This window comes from Equus quagga, chromosome 4, assembly GCF_021613505.1.
Source record: "Equus quagga isolate Etosha38 chromosome 4, UCLA_HA_Equagga_1.0, whole genome shotgun sequence".
Lineage (NCBI taxonomy): Eukaryota > Metazoa > Chordata > Mammalia > Perissodactyla > Equidae > Equus > Equus quagga.
The window spans coordinates 15,468,731-15,489,991 of NC_060270.1; the positions used below are offsets into that span (position 1 = coordinate 15,468,731).

Below are 21,261 nucleotides of genomic sequence, written 5' to 3' on the forward strand. Positions count from 1 at the left end.
ACTGTGGCAGCATCCCACATAAAATGGAGGAAGATAGGCACAGATGTTAGCTCAGTGACAATCTTCCTCAAGCAAAACGAGGAAGACTGGCAACAGTTGTTAGCTCAGGGCCAATCCTCCTCACAAAAAAAAAAAAACCCCAAACAAAATTTAAATGTTATTTGAAATTAAACTTAAAATTTGATTTAAAATTTACAAGAAATGTCTAGAAAAACAAATTTTAGACCAAGAAGAAATTGGTTTTTTCCTACAGAATCATTCATCTATTGGGACTGTAAGAATATTGGTCTGACTGCTTCTTTCTGGTTTCAACAGAGAAAACAGTGAATACAAGTTGTCAAGCATCTCTCGGAAACTAGCACAAATTGCTCTTACAAAACAGATCTGAAATGTGAAAAATCTGAATGGGTTTTTCAAAAAGGAAGAGCTCTGTAAAAAAAAAATTTAACTATATATATAAAAAACAATCTTCTATTTCTCCATAAAATGAAATGCTGTATAATTTATGACTCAATCAACTATAAACTATCTGAAGATTAATTTGTCACTTACAAATGGTTGCCTAAGGGAAGAGAATATAAATCACCCAGAGAGCCCCAAAAAGTATTCATTAGACTATGCTGCCTACATCTTAAATCATCCTTTCTTTAAATTTTATTATGAGACAATTGAGAAACCAGAAAAAGAACCTTCTTGGGACTGTCAATCCATAGTCACACTTCACAGAGAACACATGGTTTTAACCAACTTACTTGTTGGGCAGATAGAATCATCAAAAACCTCATCTTCAGATCCAGACTCATCCTCATCACTCTCCAAGCTGGACTCTTCCTCACTTGATTCATCACTATCTTCATCTTCATCTAAGGAGAGAAGAAAAATTGTTAATAAGCAGAGAAGTTCCTGCATTGAGCTAAATCTCAGATTTTTTAAATAAAGTATTTTTCAATGAGTTGGTCACTAGGAAGAGAACAAAGATAAAGCAGGAAAATAATATGTTTAGAAGAGTTTAAAATGGTTAAGGTCACAGAGACCACAAACTCAAATGCCTGCAGAAGGATGTGCAATTAATCTCAATGCATTCAGTCACAGAGGGTTGAGACTAAGCTGCTTATACTGTGACCCACCTAACACACGCCTGGTTACACAGGCCCACAGTTCCTGAATCGTAGTGCTCTGAAAACAGAGGAGATTTTCATAACTTATCTCACCTGAAGAAAGCTTAGTGTGAATATGCATGTCCTGTTGCAGAAGTGTTAAGATGCTTGATTTAGAGATCCTGCACCAAATCCTCCTATGGATGTTAGTTGACAGACTCTCTTTTGACCAAACTTGAGTCAGGTTCCTTTGAGTCCTTTCTGACTAGTCCCTGACCTTGGGCTCTGTCCTTGGCCCCTGTCCTTGGCCCATTTAGTCCTGCGTTAGCAAGAATACTGCTGAGTTGGTTTAGTAAAAAGCCCCCACACTTGATATCTGATTAAATTCTTTATTCCCTAGCCTCAATGTCTTATCACTCTGGCCTACCTTCAGCAAGAATCCTGTAGATCAGTTTAGCAAAGAATCACCTCTTAGTAATTTTCCACCCACTGACCCCCACCCTGCTCCTTTGCTATGAATCTCCACTTGTCCTTGTTGTATTCAGAGTTGAGCTGACCCCTCTCCCTACTACAAAATCTCATTGTAGTAGTCCCCCTGAGTAAAGTCTGCCTTGTTGTTCTTTAACAAATGTCATGAATAATTATTTTCTTTAACAATGTCATATGCAATGTCTTTTATAAAATATAAAAATTTTTGAATACTAAAAACACATCCGCCCCCCAAGAGTTTTGGATAAGGGATTGTGGACCTCCCCCACCCAATTCTGCCCTATTTCCTTGTAAAACACCTTAAGGTTATCTATAAACCATGGATCACCAATTGGCAATTTCTATTTTATGGAAAATCAATTTAGCAATAAGAGCTGGACTTCATACTCTCTAGAAGATTTCTTAAATTTAAGATTTCTCTTAAAATTACTTTAAGCGATCTGTACAGTGGCTTATGAAATAAATCAGCAAAGTTTAAAATTAGACTTCAAAATTCTTACACAGTCTTCTGCTTTCAGGAAGATGGGGTAGATCTACTTTTCGCTATTCCTCCCAACAAACATAGCTAAAAACTCTGGACGTTATGTGTAAAACAAATATAAGAAGACTCTGAAAAGTGGAAGATGGAGGCAGATATACTGTGCACCTAAGAACCCAAGGAACCACACTGTGGAGAGTTCCTTGGGTATTCTTTTTGACTCATATATCTCAGACGTGGAGATGAATAAGTCAGTGATCTGGAACCACCAACAGGTACAGATATGAAAAGGTCCAACAAGAGCCTGCTTTTCTAGCCAAACTACTAGGAAAGAAGCAGTGTAGCAAGAGAAAACTTTTAGACAATATTCCAACTGTCGAAGCAAATAATCCATAATCAATCTATAAATCTAAATTTGGGGTGAGTTTATTATGAGCCAGTTCTGAGGACTATAGCCTGGGGCCCTCTTTCCCCAAAGAAGGAAGGGCATGAAAGAAGTGGGACGTACAGAGTGGTTATATACCATCTTGGAACAAAGAGCATACATCACATATGACAGGAATATCTCTTTTACTACTGTCACGAGATGCTTAGCTGGCACAGCAGCTCAGTGGCCAGTGGGTCAGTGGTCACAAGGTGAGCATAGCAGGTCAGTAATTAATCCTTAGTTTCCAGGGAGAGATGCTTATCCTTAAGGAAATGCCAATATGGTGGGGAAGCTACCTCCCTATCTTTAAGGGCATCATTCTCGTCTTTGAGATATTGTAATGTTTAAAGCAGATGAACAACACACGCTCATGAGGCCACATCAGGCCCTTTTGGAAAAACAAGGTCAGGCCAAATAAGATTTAAACCAAATGGCTTCCTCATATACTCCAATATATCCTATTGCTTTTCACTTATTTACACAACCAAACACCACAGGAAAAAACTGTGATATTATATCCACTCATATCAGCAAAGGCCAAAGGGGGAGCAAGACGTCCACCGTTGCAAAGCTGTGATGAGGCACCCCCTACATTCCCACCAGGATGGTGCCAGAGAAGACCAAGTGAGGAACTAGGACATTTACTCCTGCTGGCTGGTAACCAGCTCTCCCTGCCTCAACCAAGGTGTCTGTGGAGGCTAAATGGGTAGCCCGGACTTCCACTCTCACCTGGCAGTAACAAGGTTCCCTTCCACCTCCCCAGAGAGGTGGTGTCAGAAGAACCCTAGTAGAGAGTCAGAACTTTCACCTTTGCCCAGAGGTACCAAGGCCACCACTACCATGTTGTCAGTAGAGACTATGCAGGGGAGCTGGAACTCCCATCCACACATAGCAATAACAAGGAGATCCACTCCCACCTTGGGTGACAGCGAAGGTTGAATACCTCTACCTGGCAGTAAGGAGTGGGCACCCATCCCTTTCTCTGGCAGAGTGGTGTTAGAGAAAGCCAAGTAAAACAGAAGATTTAAATAAGATACAGTCTTATAACGCACGCAATGTGAAAGTTTCCAGGTTTCAATTGCAGGTGACTCATCACATCAAGAACCAGGAAGATCTCCAACTGAATGAGAAGAGACAACCAATAAATATCAACACTATGATGACGGAAATGTTAGAATTATCTGACGAAGCATTTAAAACAGCCATGAAAAAAAGGCTTCATGAAAAAAGGCTTCATAAAAAAGCCATGAAAAAATGAGCAATTATGAAGACACTTTAAGCAAATGAAAAAATACAAAGCCTCAGCAAAGAAATAAAAAGTCTCAGCTAAAAAAAAAAGTTATAAAAGAACTAAATGGAGGGGGCCAGCCCTGTGGCCAAGTGGTTACATTCGTGCGCTCTGCTTCGGCGGCTCAGGGTTTGGATCCTGGGCACAGACATGGCACTGCTCATTAGGCCATGTTGAGGTGGTATCCCACATGCCACAACTAGAAGGACCCACAACTATGTGCTGGAGGGATTTGGGGAGAAAATAAAGCAGGGGGAAAAAAAAGAAGATTGGGGGCTGGCCCCGTGGCCGAGTGGTTAAGTTCGCGCGCTCCGCTGCAGGCGGCCCAGTGTTTCGTCGGTTCAAATCCTGGGCGCGGACATGGCACTGCTTGTCAGACCACGCTGAGGCAGCGTCCCACATGCCACAACTAGAGGAACCCACAACGAAGAATACACAACTATGTACCGGGGGGCTTTGGGGAGAAAAAGGAAAAAATAAAATCTTTAAAAAAAAAAAAAAAAAGAAGATTGGCAACAGTTGTTAACTCAGGTGTCTTTAAAAAAAAAAAAAAAGAACTAAATGGAAATTTTAGAACTGAAAAATACAGTAACTAGAATAAAAACTGAATGGGTAGGCTCAAAAGCTGAATAGAAGGGACAGAGAAAAGAATAAGTGAACTTGAAGAGAGAACAATAGAAATTAGCCAATTTGACCAACAGAAAGAAAACAGACTGAAAAACAAGCAAACAAACCCCACACCCTAGAGCCTCAGGGACCTAAGGGACTATAACAAAAGACCTAAAATTCACGCCACCAGAGTCCCAGAAGGGGTTAAAAAAGAGGGAGTCTTTAAAAGTACTTGAAGAAATAATGGCTGAAAACTTTTCAAATTTGGAAAAAGACATCAACTTACAGGCTAAAGAAGTTTAGTGAACTCTAAACAGGATAAACTCAAAGAAATATACACCAAGACACATCACAGTCAAACTTCTGAACACTAAAGACAGAAAAAATCTTGAAGGTAGTGACAGAAAAGTGATACTTTACCTACAGGGGATAAACAATTTAAATATCAGAGAGTTTCTCATCAGAAACCATGGAGGCCAGAGGAGGTGGCACAATGTATTTCAAGTGCTGAAAGAAAAGAAATATCAACCTAGAATCCTATACCCAGTGAAAATGTCTTTCAGAAATAGAGGGGAAATTAAGACATTCTCAGATTAAGAAAAAATAAGAAAATTTGCCACTAGTATACCTATCCTAAAAGAATGGATAAAGGAAATTCCCTAAACAGAAGGGAATTTTTTTTTAAAGGAACCTTGGAACATCAGGAAGGAGGAAAGAACGTGGTAAGCAAAACTATGGGTAAATACAAAGGCTTTCCTCCTCCAAGTGTTTAAATTAAGTTTGCTGATTGAATCAAAAATTATATCAACATCTGATGTAGCTTTAGATGTATTCAGAGGAAACACTCAAAACAATTATATTATAAATGGGAGAGATAAAAGGATGTTAAAGTAGGTAAGGATTTCCTACTTATACTGGTAAAATGATGACACTGGTGGACTGGGATAAATTATGTATACAAAATGTAATATAGAGAGCAACCACTAAAAAAGTTGTACAAAGAGATACACTCAAAAACACTACAGAAAATTAAAGTGGAATTTTAAAAAATGTTCAAGTAACCAACAGGAAGGTATGAAAAAGAAAAAAGACAGGAAACAGGAAGGATAACAACAAATGAAAAAAATGGCAGACCTCAGTCCTAATATTCTAATATATCAAACATAAATGCTTTAAATACACCCATTAAAAGAGAGCGGATGAAAAACATTATTTAACCATATGCTGTCTACAAGAAATTCACTTCTAATATGATACAGTCAAGTTGAAAGTAAAAGGAGGGAAAAGAGAAATCAGGCAAATATTAATCAAAGCAAAGCAGGAATAGCTCTGTTAATGTCAGATAAAGTAGACTTCAGAGCCCAGAAAATTACCTGAGACAGAGAGAGACCCTATATAATGATAAAAGTGTCAGTTTACCAAGAAGACACAGCAATCCCAAATGAGTATGCATAAAACAACACAGCTGCAAAATATGTGAAGCAAAAACTGAAGAAAATGAAAGGATAAATAGACAAATCCATGATTCTATCTGGAGCCTTCAACCCCCTCTCTCTCAACATTTGATGGAAGAACTACAGTACAGAAAATTAGCAAAGACACAGGACACCTGAACAGCGCCAACAACAGACGGGAGCTAACTGATAGTAATAGAACACTTCACCCAAAACAGCAGAATACACATTGTTGGCAAGTGCCCCACAGAACATATACCAAGATAGACCATACGTTAGACCATAAAACAAATCTCACCTATAAAAGAATTGAAATCATACCTAGTACGTTCTCTGACCACAACGGAATCAAACTAGAAATCAATGAGAGAAAGCTAACAGGAAGATCTCAGGACACTTGGACCTAAACAACACACTTCTGTATAATCCATGAGACCCAGAAGCAGTCTCAATATAAATCTTAAAACCACATTGACCTGAGTGAAAATGAAAATGCAACTTTCTAAAATTTTGAGAGAAAAATTTATAGTACTAAATTAGAAGAGAGGAAAAGTCTCAAATCAATAATTTAAGTTCCCAGCTCAAAACCTAAAAACAGAAGTGCAAAACAGAAGGAAGGCAATAGTAAAGGGCAGAAATCAATAAAATCGAAAGCAGAAAAACAATAGAGAAAATCACTTGCAAAAAGAACTGGCTTCTTCTTGAAATGATCAATTAAATTGACAAAGCTCTAGCAAGACTGAAAATAGAATAGAAAGAAAAGAACGAAGTTACAAATATCAAGAATGCACCAGGTGACATTACTACAGACACTGCAGATGTTAAAAAGGTAACAAGAAAATACAATGAACATCTCGATGCACATAAATTTGGCATCTTGGACAAAATAGACGAATTCTACAAACAATGCAAACTACCACAACTCACTCAATATAAAATACATAATTTGAATAGTTCTATAACTATTAAGAACATCAAATTTATAATTTTAAAACTCTTCTCAAGAAATCTACTGGTCCAAATAATTTCACTGCAGAACTCTACCAAACACTTAAAGAATTACCATCAATTCTACACAATATCTTCCGGAAAAATCAAAAAGGAGAGATGACTTCCTAATTTATATTTTGAAGCTAGTATTATTCTGATACTGAAACCAGAAAAAGACAGTACAAAAAAAGAAAGCTACAGACCAATGATCCTCATGAATATAGACACAAAATTTCTCAATAAAATATTAGCAAATAGAATACAGCAGTATATAAAAAGAATTTTATACCATACCAAGGCAAGAATATTTCAGGTGTGCAAGTCTGGATCGATAATCAGTAATCAGCCAATACAACCCACCATATTAAAAATCACATAATCATCAATCAATGCAGAAAAGCATCTGACAAAATTCAACACCCATTTGTGAGAAAAACTCATGAAAAGTATCTATGAGACACCTACAGGGAGCATACTTAATGGTAAAAAACTGTATGCTTTCCCACCTAAGATTGGGAATAAGGCAAAGAGGTCAGCTCTCAGCCCTCTGTTTCAACATAGTACTGGATATTCTAACCAGTGCAAGGCAAGAAAAGGAAATTGGCATTCACATCAGAAAGAAAGGAACAAAACCGCCCCTATTTGCAGATGAAATTATTGTCTATGTAGAAATTCCCAAGGAATCCATCAAAAACTCCTAGAACTAGTAAGTGAAGTCACAACATATGAGACAAATATCTAAAAAGCAATTGTATTTCTATATACTAGTATGAACATGTGGACACCAATATTAAAAACAAAATAGCATTTAAAATCACTCACAAAAAAGTAAATACTTAAGTGTAAATCTGACAAAATATGAACAAGAATTATATGTTGAAAACTACACAATGCTGATGACAGAAATCAAAGATCTAAATAAAAGCATACTGTGCTCATGCAGCAGAAGATTCAACACAGCAAAGATGCCAATTCTCTCCAAATTGATAAAGTTTCACACAATTACTATAAAAATTGCCACAAATATTTGTAGATATAAAAAAATTCTAATGTATGGAAATATAAAGGAACTAGAATAGCTAAAAGAATTTTGAAAAAGAAGAATAAAGTAGGAGGAATTAGTCTGAATTCAGTACTCAGTAGCTAATCCAGACTGCAATGTTGGTGGAGAGAGCAGTGCAGAGATTCATAGAACAGAACAGAGAACCCAGAAATAGAGCCCCACAAATAGGCCCAAATAATTTTTGACAAAGACCGAAAGCAATTCAATGGAAGGGAAACAGCCTTTTCAACAAATGGTGCGAGAACAACTGGACATTCACAGGAGGAGAAAGAGAACCTTGACCTGAGTCTCACACCTTCTACAAAAATGGACTCCAAAGGGATTACAGACTTAAACGTAAAATGTAAAACTACAACACTCTTAGAAAAAAAACAGAAAATCTCTGGGACCTAGAAATGGGCAAAGAGTTCTTAGGCTTGACACCAAAAAAAGAGCCATCAAAAGAAAAACCGACAAATTGGACAACAACAAAATTAGCAACTATGGCTCTGTGGAAGACCCTGTAAGGAGACAAACAGACAAGCTACAGGCTGGGAGAAAATATCTGCAAACCATATATCTGACACAGGACAGAACTCTCAAAACGCAATACAAAAGCAAACGATCGTATTCAAACGTGGGCAAAAGACGCGAAGAGAGATTTTACTGAAGACGATATACAGGTGATAAACACGTGAAAAGATGCGCCTGGTCACAGAGACTACGATATGCTATCTCACAGCAGATACAAACACACACAAATTAGGTCCAACTGGTTAGAGGCCTAAAGGTTTCTATTGTCTCTTTCACTCCACAGGGCTCTACACTGTCTATGTTGTAGGGGGAAGAAAGTGTCTAATATGTCCCTTAGTTATTTCTCTATTTCATGCTAATGAGAAAAAATAAGACCATATGTAAGAAAGATACAAACCAGCATCTCCTTCAACTTCCTTTTTCTTCGACCGCTTAATCCTTTTCTTCAGGACCTTCATGAGGAAGTTAGCAAATTTATTGTTTTCTCCAAGGGCTGCTTGGAAACCAGCATAGAGTGCCTTTTCTTGGTCCTGAAGCCTGGTGACTTCATTCTTTTTCTCTTCCATCTCTTTAAGAGTTTCATTTATTTTCCACTGAATGAACAAAAACAAGAACAAAGGATAAATATTTCTGATAAGCCAGGTTTAGAGAACAATGTACATTACAACGTAAGGTTATAATCTACGAATATTTTTTAAAGCTTCTTAACAGAAGTTGACATCTCTGGTGTTTGCATAGCCATCCATTTATCTGGTTAAAATTTTATGATTCTTTTGTAAAAATCAGTTAAGTTCAGAATCAGATAAGATCAGCTTTTTAACTTTTAGCTTCCTCAAAAAATTTAAATTAAATTGAAATTTTTACTGATATGTGGATGTCAGCTAATATTTTTGTATGTGTGGTCTTAAAAACAAAGGGTTTTTTTTATATCAATATATGGTAACTAAAACAAAAAGACACCTCATCTCTTAGTGAAGCTGATATACATAAAAAATGATGTCACTATTCAGTATATAATATCTATTTAATAGAATCTTTCTTCCTTTAAAACAAAGATAGATTCATCTCTTTAAATTTAATTCATATAATTCATATAATCTCTTTAAATTTAACATATGTAGGAGACAATTTCCTATGACATTCAATTATATATTACTCTGAAACTGGCTATATTTGAGAAACTCACCTTCTTTTCCAAATAATGTTTGTAAGGATAACAAATAAAACACATCAAAACTTAACTTCATTTGATAGCTAGTGACAAGAAAAATATACACTTTTCAAGTCAATAGATAAACTAAATATAAGGTTCATTTTTGAAAATTTTGTTCTCTTATTTTACACAATATCAAATTCACTAAAAAAAAAAATTGATTCACTTCTCTCTGACCAAGGTTACTAAAACAGAGAGCAAGCAGGAAGAACAGGCAGAAGGTGGAGGGAGAGAAGATGAGGACATGAAGAGGGGGGAATTAAGGTGAGAAAAGGGAGAAAGAAAAGCAGCAGCATGTCCCCTCCCCCTCCGTGACTAAGGGCGCGGCCAGCTCGCGTTCTCCCGCCCGCTCATACCTGCAAGTCCTGTTCCTCCTTGTCTAACGAATTAACACGCTCTTGAAGTATGTTCTCCTGTTTTTCAAAATTCTTGAGGAGAAGGATTTCTTGAAATAATGTGACATGGTGCAGGTCAGATAATTTCATCTGAGTATCTAGTTTCAGTTTCTGATGTCTCAGGAGACGGAGTTCCGCATCGAAAGTGACAATCAGTTCTTTGATCTGGGAGGGAAAAAGATTGGAGGGTATGTCAGAAGTTAAGAACAGGTAAATGCATTTATTAAAGTATCTAACAATACTAATTTGTTTGAGTAAAAGATTTTCTCATTACGCCCTTATTAAGGATGGAGAATTACATGGGAGTGTGTGTGTAGTCATATAAATCAATTCACCTAAGATTAAATTTATATAAATTAATTTTATTAAGTGATAGGAATTCCATAACTACAGTCCTTCCAGCTATTTCTTCACCACTGACTAAGCCATGGATCACCAAGGCCTGTCGTGCTCTGCTGTATGATTTAAACCTGAGACTCTGAGCAACTTGTGGGTAGTGTTGACACCTGCCTCCACTCTAGCCCCACAGTCTCTCCCCATCACCTTTCATACAGTAAGCATGAAAGAAATATGTCCCTCGACTTATTTTGAAAATTTTCAAACCTACAGGACAGTAAATATTTTGGGATACATGTATATATAATGATGGAGCCACTAGAAACCCGCTCGACCTTCTTATATTACGTATAGATGAAGAAACTGAGGCTCAAGGTGATTTTCTGAGATCAAAGCTAATTTGTTACAGAGCTGGGACAGGAACCTAAGCATCCCCAAGTCCTGGTCTAGACCATATTCCACTGTTCACCTAATGATTCTAAATCCTCAAGCTTTGCTCTGATTTTGGCACAGCTTCTCCCTGACCTGATCCCAAAGGAGACGAAGAGATCCAAAGAGAGCCCCGAGAGCTCATTCTCCTGAGGAAGCTAGTACAAGAGGAAGAAGACAAACCAGCCTATGTTTGTCATTGGGCTGTACATGACAGGGAGCTGTACTAGCAAATGCCCGCAGTGAGTGAGGGCCCAGCTGGGGCTGAGGAAGAGGAAGAGACCTGTGCATTTGGGGCAGTGAAAGTGCTGGAGAATTTCAGAGAGTTAAAATAACAACAAAAAACCAAGAAGAAGAAAAACTAAAATTTTAACTATGTATGTCTGTAGACTAAGTAGGCTCCTCTTTAACGCTTGTTCAACAAATCTGAATTGTTTTTAAATTTCTTTGGAGGCAGGACTGTATTTTCTTCAGCGTGACACCATTCTGAAACTGTACCGCATAGGTGTCCAAGTTTGTGAGGGTCACACTCGATTTACTCTCTCCCACCCCTCACAGCCTGTAAACTGTGTGAGGACAGAGAATGTGCCTGGCTTAATAACTGTTGCAACCCTACTACCTAGCTAGCACTGTCCCTGCACATAAAATGTCTAATAAATATTTGTTAAATTAATAACTAAATCAGTTACAATTAAATCAATCAAAATTTTTTACTGAATATCTACAATTTGTCCAGCATTGTTCTAAACACTGCAGGGAAATCAGAAGCAGCACATGTGGTCCTTCCTTCCAGAATTGCATAATTTAATTTACAAGACAAAACTAACACACAAAACAGCAAGCAAAATAAGTGCAAAACACGAGGTGCTGGTTACAGGTGCAATTGGAGTTTAGAAAGAAGGAGAGTATGTAATGTGGGCAGAAGATTCTGGAGAGGGTTTGGAACTGGGCTGAGTTTTGAACGATGACTCAACTTTGGAAGGAAGTCATTGCAGGTTGAAAGAAATAGCAAAGGAAAAAGCATGGATATAAAACTCAGAAAGAGGGGAGAAGCAGGAAGAGTGAGAAAACGGGCTAGATGAAATGAAAACAGTGGGTGAAGAATAAGGTTGAGAAGCTGTGGGGGGGGTGGCCCTCACAGGGTGGAGCCAGAGAGACACACTGAGGAAGAGGATGCTATACAGCTGGAAGCAGGGAGCTATCTATCCAGGAAAGGTCCTTTTCTTTCCATATTCAGAGCAGCTCCTGCACAGCTGGCCCCAGCCTGGTTCTGACTTTCCCAGAAATAAAAACAGTCACCATTCCAGCTCCAGAAAAATTTTAAGTCAGTCATCACCATGAACATCCCCACTAATGGAGCAAACCACACACGAGAGGAAGAGGAGTGTGTGAAAAGCAGAGGGAGCCTCAATTTTCCCTGGAAGTTTCCATCCATCGTCTGAAAGCTGCTCCATCACTTCCTCTTTACCATGACTTCAGTTAGACGCCAATTAACATGGATTTGCCCTACATTCTTGGTCAGCTTTCCAAAAAGAAAAAAGTTAAAAAGCTCCAAAGTTCTGGGCAGAGCACAATGATTTTCAGAAGACCAGGGATGAGGAGGAAGCCAAGACACCAGCGAGCTGTGGCCTGATCAGGGTTTGGGGAAGGTTAATGCAGACAAATTTAAAACAAATAAGAAACCAGATCTAGGTCTTCCCCTTTCCTCTCCTTCAGCTTTGAACGGGCACGGTCTCGCCCTTACCCTGTTGGTCAAATACTGTTGCATGTACATGTGTTTAATCTCGTCCCTCTTCATAACCTCCAGCTCCACTTCGGTTGGATCTGCTCTCTCAAATTCCAAAAGCTTCGGAACCTCGAGACCGAATGATGATGCCTTTGATGATCTAGACAATGAATCTCGTGTCGTCAGATCCCCGTCCTTTCCAGAAGAGATTCTGAGGAATCCTCCAGCTGAGCCTGAAGACCCTGCACATTCCACTTCGGGGTCCTTTCCAGCCCGACTTTTCATCTGCTGTCTCTTAAAAACTAGGAGAGTTTCCTCATCATACTGAAATCTCTTTTCGGGAACTTCTTCCGGGTGTATCTGAGGGATTTGGGGGATGGGGACGTGCTTGGATATATGAAGAGTCGACTGAATGTTCTTCACTTCTTGGACCAGGCACTGTATTTCCTCGATGACAGCCACTTTAAGGTCTCGAAGAGAGAGGATGCACTTGTTCATGTGCATTTTCTTTGAATGGGCCTGATAAAAAGAACAGGAAGGAAAAAAATGACAACCCATTCACAAAGGACAGTTTGAAACAGGACTTGCTTTTGTCCCTTGACCAGTATGCCTCATAAAAATTCAAGGTAAAAATTCATCTGATCATTTCTGTTCACTACTAAGTTACTCTTTCCTCTAGCTTTTAGTTTTTTTCCCCTCCAGCCTCTCCAAAAAGGGAGATAATCTGGATATGACCTCTGGTGTCCTTCAGCTGGATCGTTGGGCTGAGTTCCCCTGTCCTCCTCCCACCGCTCAATGCAAGTCCCTCTTGAAGCCTTCTATTCAGCCAGATCCCAGGGAGGGAAGATCATTCTTTGGTCGGAAACACACAAGTAACTGCCCTTCCCTGATGGAAACTCAAATCCCGCTGGCTTATACTCACTTAGGGTTGCCCACCTGGGGCCAAACTACAGTTTAGCCTGTCTTCATTCTATATTTTGGTCACATTATTACTGTTACTCCTTGAGCAGGCAAGGTCATGACCCTGAATTTCAGGGTCATGTCACACCAAGAGATTCCAAGACACTTCCTCGGTTCCTTCTCCATTTATCTAAGCCACGCTGTGCCCCCTGCCTCCAGCCACAGGTGCCACACAGGCCCATTGCTCCTCATTACAGCTCTCTCCCCACTCTGTTTCCTATTGACCTTACCAGAGCCTATGGGCACATGCAAGCTTACTCCTGTGTGCAGTTAGGAAACTAGGTAGTCCAAAGGCTATTAAGAGTTACTTTGCATAAATATATAGGTTAAAAAACAAAAGATCAAAAGGCACTTCTCCAAGCAGTTTTACAAAACTCACCTGTATATTTACTACCTATAAAACAAAAATCTGGAACAAAATAGAGGAGATGTTTTACATAATTAGGAGCAAACCTTTAAAGTGTTAGAAGTTTAAACTCAAAATCCAGCACTCAAGTGAGTCGGGACCATTTCTGAAGCACCAGATGGACTGAGAATTATGCTTAAAAGAACAAACCCAAACCAGTCTGATGTCGGTGAGGCCTACCTCTTTGAGGAGTCCTCTTTACACACCAACCTTTTCTTTCTATTTTTCCAAATATCACACTCACCAAAACACTGGCCTGGGGGAGGGAGGAAATACACTATTTCTGAAATGCTTTATACTTCAATGACTTTTAATTTAACTGTGACAATAATGACCATTTATTGACTTTGACCATTACACTAACCCTATGAGGTAGACCAGCCATGTCTTATTGTTGTTAATTGGTATTAACATCCTTTTTACAGACAATATAACTAAAGCTGAGGGAGACTTATGTGGCTGGAAAAGTTCACATGGCTATTAAGCAGCAGAGATGAGAACAGAACTCTGATCTTTTGACTTGCAGAATAGTGTGTTCTATATTATTTTACCCTGCCATTTAAATAAAATAGATTTCATTGTAATGCAATTCAGTTCAAGACATCACACCTGTCCATCATCTCTAGCTAGACTTTAAAATTTCAGGTTGGATGACTGGCAAATTGTGGTCAAAAGAACATTTCTCTATGATGATGGATGGAACATGATAGATGAAACAAGAATTACCCTAGACAAACAGACAGAAAAACAATCCAAATTGGTCACTAATAAAATGTTCAAAATGCCTGTTTGACCAGAAAGGTACAGTTATAAGCTGTGGAAATTTAATTGTAAATATGAATTGTCATACCAGGAATCTCATACTGCACACACGTACAACATCTTTGGTGAAACAGAAAAAGACTCTCCTTCCTCAAGACATTTTACTTCCATCCGTCAGAAAATTATAAACTATTCAAATATATCATATCTGTGATAAGACTGGCACTCTCTCCAATGTGATGCCCTGAAATGTGCAAACTGCACAGCCATCTTTGGGGGCCAGGTGCCAAATTCTCCTCAAAATGGGGGCTCAGATGCTTATGAGCCTCTAAGTGTGAAAAGTCACTTGTCAGTTCAAATTAAAGAATTACTATGGCAGGGAGAGGAAACTTAAGTGAGAAAATGGGGATGAGAAATCAGGACTATTGGAAGCAGTTTGGAAGAACGCAGAGAGAATCAAAGAGGAATATATTAATTGGCTAGTATTGAGTCACCTACAAAAGTTTGGAAGTCCTGCAAAGAAAGGCTAAATATTGGCCTCTTTTCCTAGGTCTTTAGTCATCCATGGCAGCCAAAACCTACATCCAATAAGGATGTGCTTGAATTTCAGAGGTTTGGAGTCTATAAAATATAATGCTTTCACCCGTGAAACTGGTATTGAGCCAAGTAATTAATCTGAAGGCTGGTTCTGCCATATTAAGTAAATAATCATGGACAAATCTCTTGTCCTCACTGGGCCTCAGCTTCCTCTTTTGTCAAAAGGGGGCATTATTGTAGATAATCATGAAGGTCTTTTCCAGTTGCAAATTTCTATGACCATATATCCTTATGGACCAGATAGCAAAATGGGTGGTTTTAGCAGAATTCAGTTAGACACTGAGGTGTCTCTCAGTGTCATGAAAGCTGTAGGTAAGTACCAGAGAGTCTAGGTGTCCCAGTTCCTCTTCCTTCTTGGCAGCATTTATTCTCATGTGCTCAGGTATCTTATAGTCTGAGGCTGTCTTCAGATTGAAGTCTCCCATACACAACTGGGCCTCTTTGATGGCTTGAACATCTTTGGGATCTTCATAGTCATCATCAGGTTTACTCTTGTACCTATCAGAAAAATAGACAACCCAGTCACAAATATAACAAATAAAACAATAAACTCTAATTCCTCTACTTTACTGCAGGTAGAGAATCAAATTCAATCAGGGAGCAAAAGTATAATCCTGAGTCTGTGACGCTACTTTTGTCTCCAGAGCTCAAATATCTTTTTTTCTTTTAAATTAAGGACTATTTTTAAAGCATGCCAAGCAAAATAATAAACAAGTAAAAACCAGTCACGAGATGGTGCTGAAACAATCTGAATCATTCTTAGGCTTTGGTTCACTTCTAAGTAATTTACATCAACATTTATTCCCTCAATAGAAATTAAGCCTTGAAGTTGGGGTGGGTTTTTTTTTTTTAATCACTAAAACTTTAATTGAAAAAATAGATAAATAAAAACAACTGAACTTTTTAAAGATAAAATGTGATTGTCATAACATTTTCAAAAAAGACATCTAGCTCAAAATGATAGCATGAGAATATGTATTTATCTCCCCACCTTTCCCCAAATTCCACAGAAATGATAGTATAGAGGTATTAAAGGGAATAAATCATGAGGAAAGCTGAGAATGGGATAGAAAGCCACGAGCAAACCAGAGATAGTGACACATTTCTAGAAGACAGAAAGAAGATGAAATCATATGAACGGATAAACCAGACCAATGAAAAATGTAGCCCAGATCACCCCCAGGAGAAGGCTATAAAAAAGATTGGATATGGTCTTCTTGGTAGAGTTCCTAAGAGGTTCCAAGCACAGAAGGAGCGCAGGTATGGAGCAGGGAATGAAATGATATACAGTGACAAAATTAATTAAAAATTGAAAACGAATGCCTGAACCAGGTGGGCCCTCCTAATTTTCCCATCTCCACACATACAAACCAGTAGCAACCTTTACATCTAGACGAAACCTGAAGAACTAATCTATACAGAAACTGCCCTCTCTGCTTGGGAAGTACTAAGCCATCTAGGGTATGGGTGGGCACACCATGGTAGGGATCTTCATTGGGAGACCCCACCCTACCTAGTTCTTTAAAGTGAAGTCTGCCAATCAACATGAATATGTGCACAGAGCCTGCAGTGAGAAAACAAACATATACAATAGAAGAGGAAGCAGATGCCATCTAATGTATTCATTGACAATCATTCATTTGTGTATAACAGAACTAAAAGGGAGGGTTAATATGTAAAAAAATAAAAAAGGAAAGGAAGGAAAGACAGAAAGATGGAAAGCAAGCAAGCAGCTAGTTCTGCTCTGGCCATGTGAGAGAAACAAGGTCCATAATTATCTCATGCTATAAATAACTAGAAAACCAAACGAAAATATATGAAAAAACTATGTTGAGACATTGAATAACAGGCAGCACAGCACTGTAATCCCTGAGAGAAGCGAGACAAAATAAGCAGTCCTTACTATCTCCTGGTGTCTGCCTGGAGGAAAACCCTACTCCAGACTGTGGAGCAGGGTTGGGATCCAAAATATTAGCCCAGTGATCTCACTGATTGAGTCAAGAGAGATCAGAGAGGTGTTTAGAATTTTGTGGAAAAGAATATCAGAGCTACACAAAGAAACAGCTCTAGTAATCTGCATAGGGCTGTCGAGTTTGGGGCTGAGTATTCATCTGTACAAGTGTAACGTGGAACACCACGAAGTCAGACAAAGAACAGCACCTGGGGAAAGCACAGTTACCGGGAAGCTGTAAGGCAAGTAATTCTCACAGCTTACACATTGCTAGGAATCACTCACGATCCCATCAGCTAGAGAGACCTTGTTAAATGCAGGGGCCATTCAGTAGAGACCCTAAAAGAGTTATGCCTTTGAAGTGGGAAAAACAGATGTAGACAATATTGTCAATCACCTTGTCCTCATTGACATTTCTTGAACACTGCATTCAAGAATGCAAGAACGCACACTTTTTTTCATGCACACATTGAAATTTCACTAAGATAGACTGTATGCAGACCTATACAATTCCCAATAAATTTAAAAGAATTTAAATCACACAGACTAGCTTCTATGACCACAACAAATTAATTTAGAATCAAACAGAAAGATTTTTTTAAACCCCAAAATATTTGGAAACTAAGAAGCACACTTCAAAACAAACCACAAGTAAAGGAAGAAGTCACAAGTGATATTAGAAAATATTTTGAACTGAATAACAAAAATATATCAAAACTTGTAAAATGCAGCTCAGGGCCTAGAGGGAAATTTATACTTATATTAGAAGAGGAGAAAAGTGTAAAATCAGAGCTTACACCTTAAACTTGAACCTTAAGAAGCAAGAAAAAAGAGTTAAAGTCCAAATTATCTAGAATGAAGGAAATTATATAGAACAGAAATCAATGACATAAAAAGCAGATAAGTAATATTTTAAAAAATCTGTGACCAAAAGCTAGTTGCTTGAAAAGATCAATAAAATTGATAAACCTCTTTTCTAGAATGATCAAGATAAAGAGAGAAAACACAAATTAACAAGGTAAAGAATAAAACAGGGGACAACACAACAGATAGTACAGAAACTAACATAATAAGAGAATAGTATGAACTATTTTATGCCAATAAATTTGATAACCTGCATGAAATGCACAAATTCCTTGAAAGACACAAATTACCAAAACTGCCACAAGAAGAAACAGAAAATCTGAACAGCACTATAACAAAAAATTGACTTTGTATTTATAACCTTCCTTCAAAGAATACTCCAGATCCAGATGGCTTCACTGATAAATTCTATCAAATATTTAAGGAAGAAACAATACCAAACCTACCTAATTTATTTCAAAATAGAAGTGGAAGGAAAACTTCTCAACTCATTTATGAAACCGTTATTACCCTGATGACAACCCAGAAAAGATATTACATAAAAATAAAACTAGAGACCAATATTCTCCATTAACACAGGTATACAAATCCTTAACAAAATACTAGCAAATCAAATCCAGCAACATTTTTTTTGAAAATATCAAGTATATTATATTTTTCCAGTTTTATTGAGATATAATTGACATATAATGTTGTCTTAGTTTAAGGTGTACCACATAATGATTTGATATACGCATATATTACAAAATGTTTACCACGATAAGTTTAGCTAACATCCTCACCATACATAATTACAAGCTTTTTCCCTTGTAATGAGAGCTTTTAAGATCTACTCTCTTAGCAATATACAAAACAGTATTGATAATTTAATCATCATGCTCTATATTACATCCCCAGAATTTATCTATCTTATAACTGGAAGTTTGTACCTTTTGACTACCTTTAGTCATTTTCCCCATTCCCTGTTCCCCACCTCTAGCAACCAGCAAACTGTTTCAGTGAGTTCAGATTTTTTAGATTCCATACATGTGAGATCATACAGTATTGCTCTTTCTCTGTATGACTTATTTCACTTAGTATAATACCCTTACGGTCCATCTGTATTGTTGCAAATAGCAGCATTTCCTTCCTTTTTCGTCTGAACAATATTCCATTCTGTATATGTATCACAACTTCTTTATCTATTCATCCATTGATGGAGACCTAGGTTGTTTCGATGTCTTGGCTATTGTAAATAATACCGCAATGAACATGAGGGTGCACGTATCTCTTTGAGATACTGATTTCAATTCCTTTGGATAAATACCCAGAAGTGGAGTAGCTGGATCATATGGTAGATCTATTTTTAATTTTTTTAGGAACCTCTATACTGTTTTATATAGTGGCTGCACCAATTTACATTCCCACCAACAGCGGACAAGTGCTCTGTGAAAGACCGTGTTAAGAGAATGAAAAGCTACAGTTGAGGAGAAAATATATGCAAACCACATGTCCAACACAGGACTAATATCTAGAATATATAAAGAACTCTCAAAACTCAACAGTAAAAAGGCATCTTATTTGAACATGAGTAAAGACATGAAGTGACATTTCGCCAAAGATAAATAGGTGACAAACAAATGAAAAGATGTGCTTGTTAAATGAAAGTGCCTTGTACCAGATTTTTTTTAAAAAGTTAACTTTAGATGATTAGAGACCTAAAGATGAAAGCCAAAACTATAACATGTTAGAAGAACCTATGGGATAATACCTGTTTGATGTTGGGATAGAAAAGAATTTCTTAATCTTTAAAAATCACAGATATTAGTAAAATGGAATTTATGGACCTGAAACTAAGAATCATAGAAGTCCCACCAAGGTACCACCAGCCTGAAAGATCCAGCTGATCTGTCTTCAGTATCTCCATCTTGTTTTTATTTCTTTCACTCTTTATTTAAACAATAATATCAATAAATATAAAGATTTTTAAAGATATTTTGAGACATTTTAAAACAATAGAGTTTAGGTTAAAAACTTACAGTTCCTCCCATTCTTTTTTTCGCTGCTGAATCTTAATTTTGGCCCTTTCAGCTTTTACTATAAGTTTCCTTGTTTTCTCAATTTGATTTTCCACCATAATTTCACTTAGAGTTTTAGGTCGAAATTTCTTCCCTTTTTCTATAATTGATTCTTCCGGCACACTAATACTCCCACCTGTACAGAGAGCCAACATTTTTTTAAATCTTTTTGAGATAACGAAATAAAACTCTCAAATATTGTTTTTAAGCTGCCCCATTTTTAAAAATCCAGAGAATATAATGAATCTGTAAATCAAAGTATTTATTGAGCAACTACCATGAATTCAACCCCTTAATCAGTATTTTAAAATACCAAAATAAAGAGATTTAAGGCACAATTTTGCTCTTAAGGACCGTATTAAAAAGTTGGCAAGATGAGACATATATTAACAAATTGGAGATGGAGATAAATAATAGTGGATCACTGAGAGATATTGGGAAGACAGGAAGGAGTGTTTGTGATCTGATGGTGGGGGAAGGGCTCAAGAAGTGAATCCGATTTGACATGTGTAATCTGAGGTGACATACACCAATTGCAGTGGTCTGTGACCAAATTAAAAACTAGTCAGAAACATACAATCAAATCTATGATTTTAAAATTATTGGCTTTATTAAGCAATAAGTATCTACTGGGGGAATTACCCTATGTTCAAGCTACAGTTGAACATAGATATTCTTTTGAAGAGATATAGTTTAGATATACATGAAAAAAGTTAAATAATAATATGGGTGGTCATGCAGTTATAACTCACCATTGCATATTTCATATTTCAAATATATGTTAGCATGGAAAAGGAAGAGTTTAATGTGTCCTGGGAGGTCATGGAAAGGCTTTATAATAAAAGCATAATTCCATTTGGATCCCCAAAAACTGTAATTCAGAGAGAAGAGTGAATTGGTCACTTCAGCAGGAGCCTGGGTTTGAAAGTATCAGGCATAATTAGGGAGCAGCAAGCAGGACAGGAGGCTACACAATGCAAGTCAAACAGTATGAGAACACACTATTGGAAACAGAAGAGGGATATATTCTGGAAGGATTAAATACCAGGAAGATAGCTTCAGAACCTATCCTAGAAGCAGAAAGGAGCCATTAAAGGTTTCTCAGCAAAGAGGATGAACCAGCATTAATGTCAGTACTGTATCATTGGCACTAGCCC

The 21,261-nt window shown here is 37.6% G+C and overlaps 1 protein-coding gene across 8 annotated transcripts in view; it reads right to left on the minus strand.

Moving 5' to 3' along the window:
- CFAP44 (cilia and flagella associated protein 44) overlaps positions 1-21,261 on the minus strand; it is a 106,611-nt gene that overhangs the window by 15,681 nt on the left and 69,669 nt on the right. For all 8 annotated transcript variants that reach the window (XR_006888273.1, XR_006888274.1, XM_046659083.1 and 5 more), the window contains 6 exons: positions 20,066-20,240; positions 15,553-15,730; positions 12,526-13,026; positions 9,978-10,181; positions 8,806-9,001; positions 753-863 (listed from right to left, as the gene is read on the minus strand). Coding sequence is in view for 6 of the 8 variants with exons in the window: in XM_046659083.1 (XP_046515039.1) it covers positions 753-863; positions 8,806-9,001; positions 9,978-10,181; positions 12,526-13,026; positions 15,553-15,730; positions 20,066-20,240 (1,365 nt within the window). In the remaining 2 variants the exon portion in view is untranslated. The remainder of the gene's footprint in view (positions 1-752; positions 864-8,805; positions 9,002-9,977; positions 10,182-12,525; positions 13,027-15,552; positions 15,731-20,065; positions 20,241-21,261) is intronic.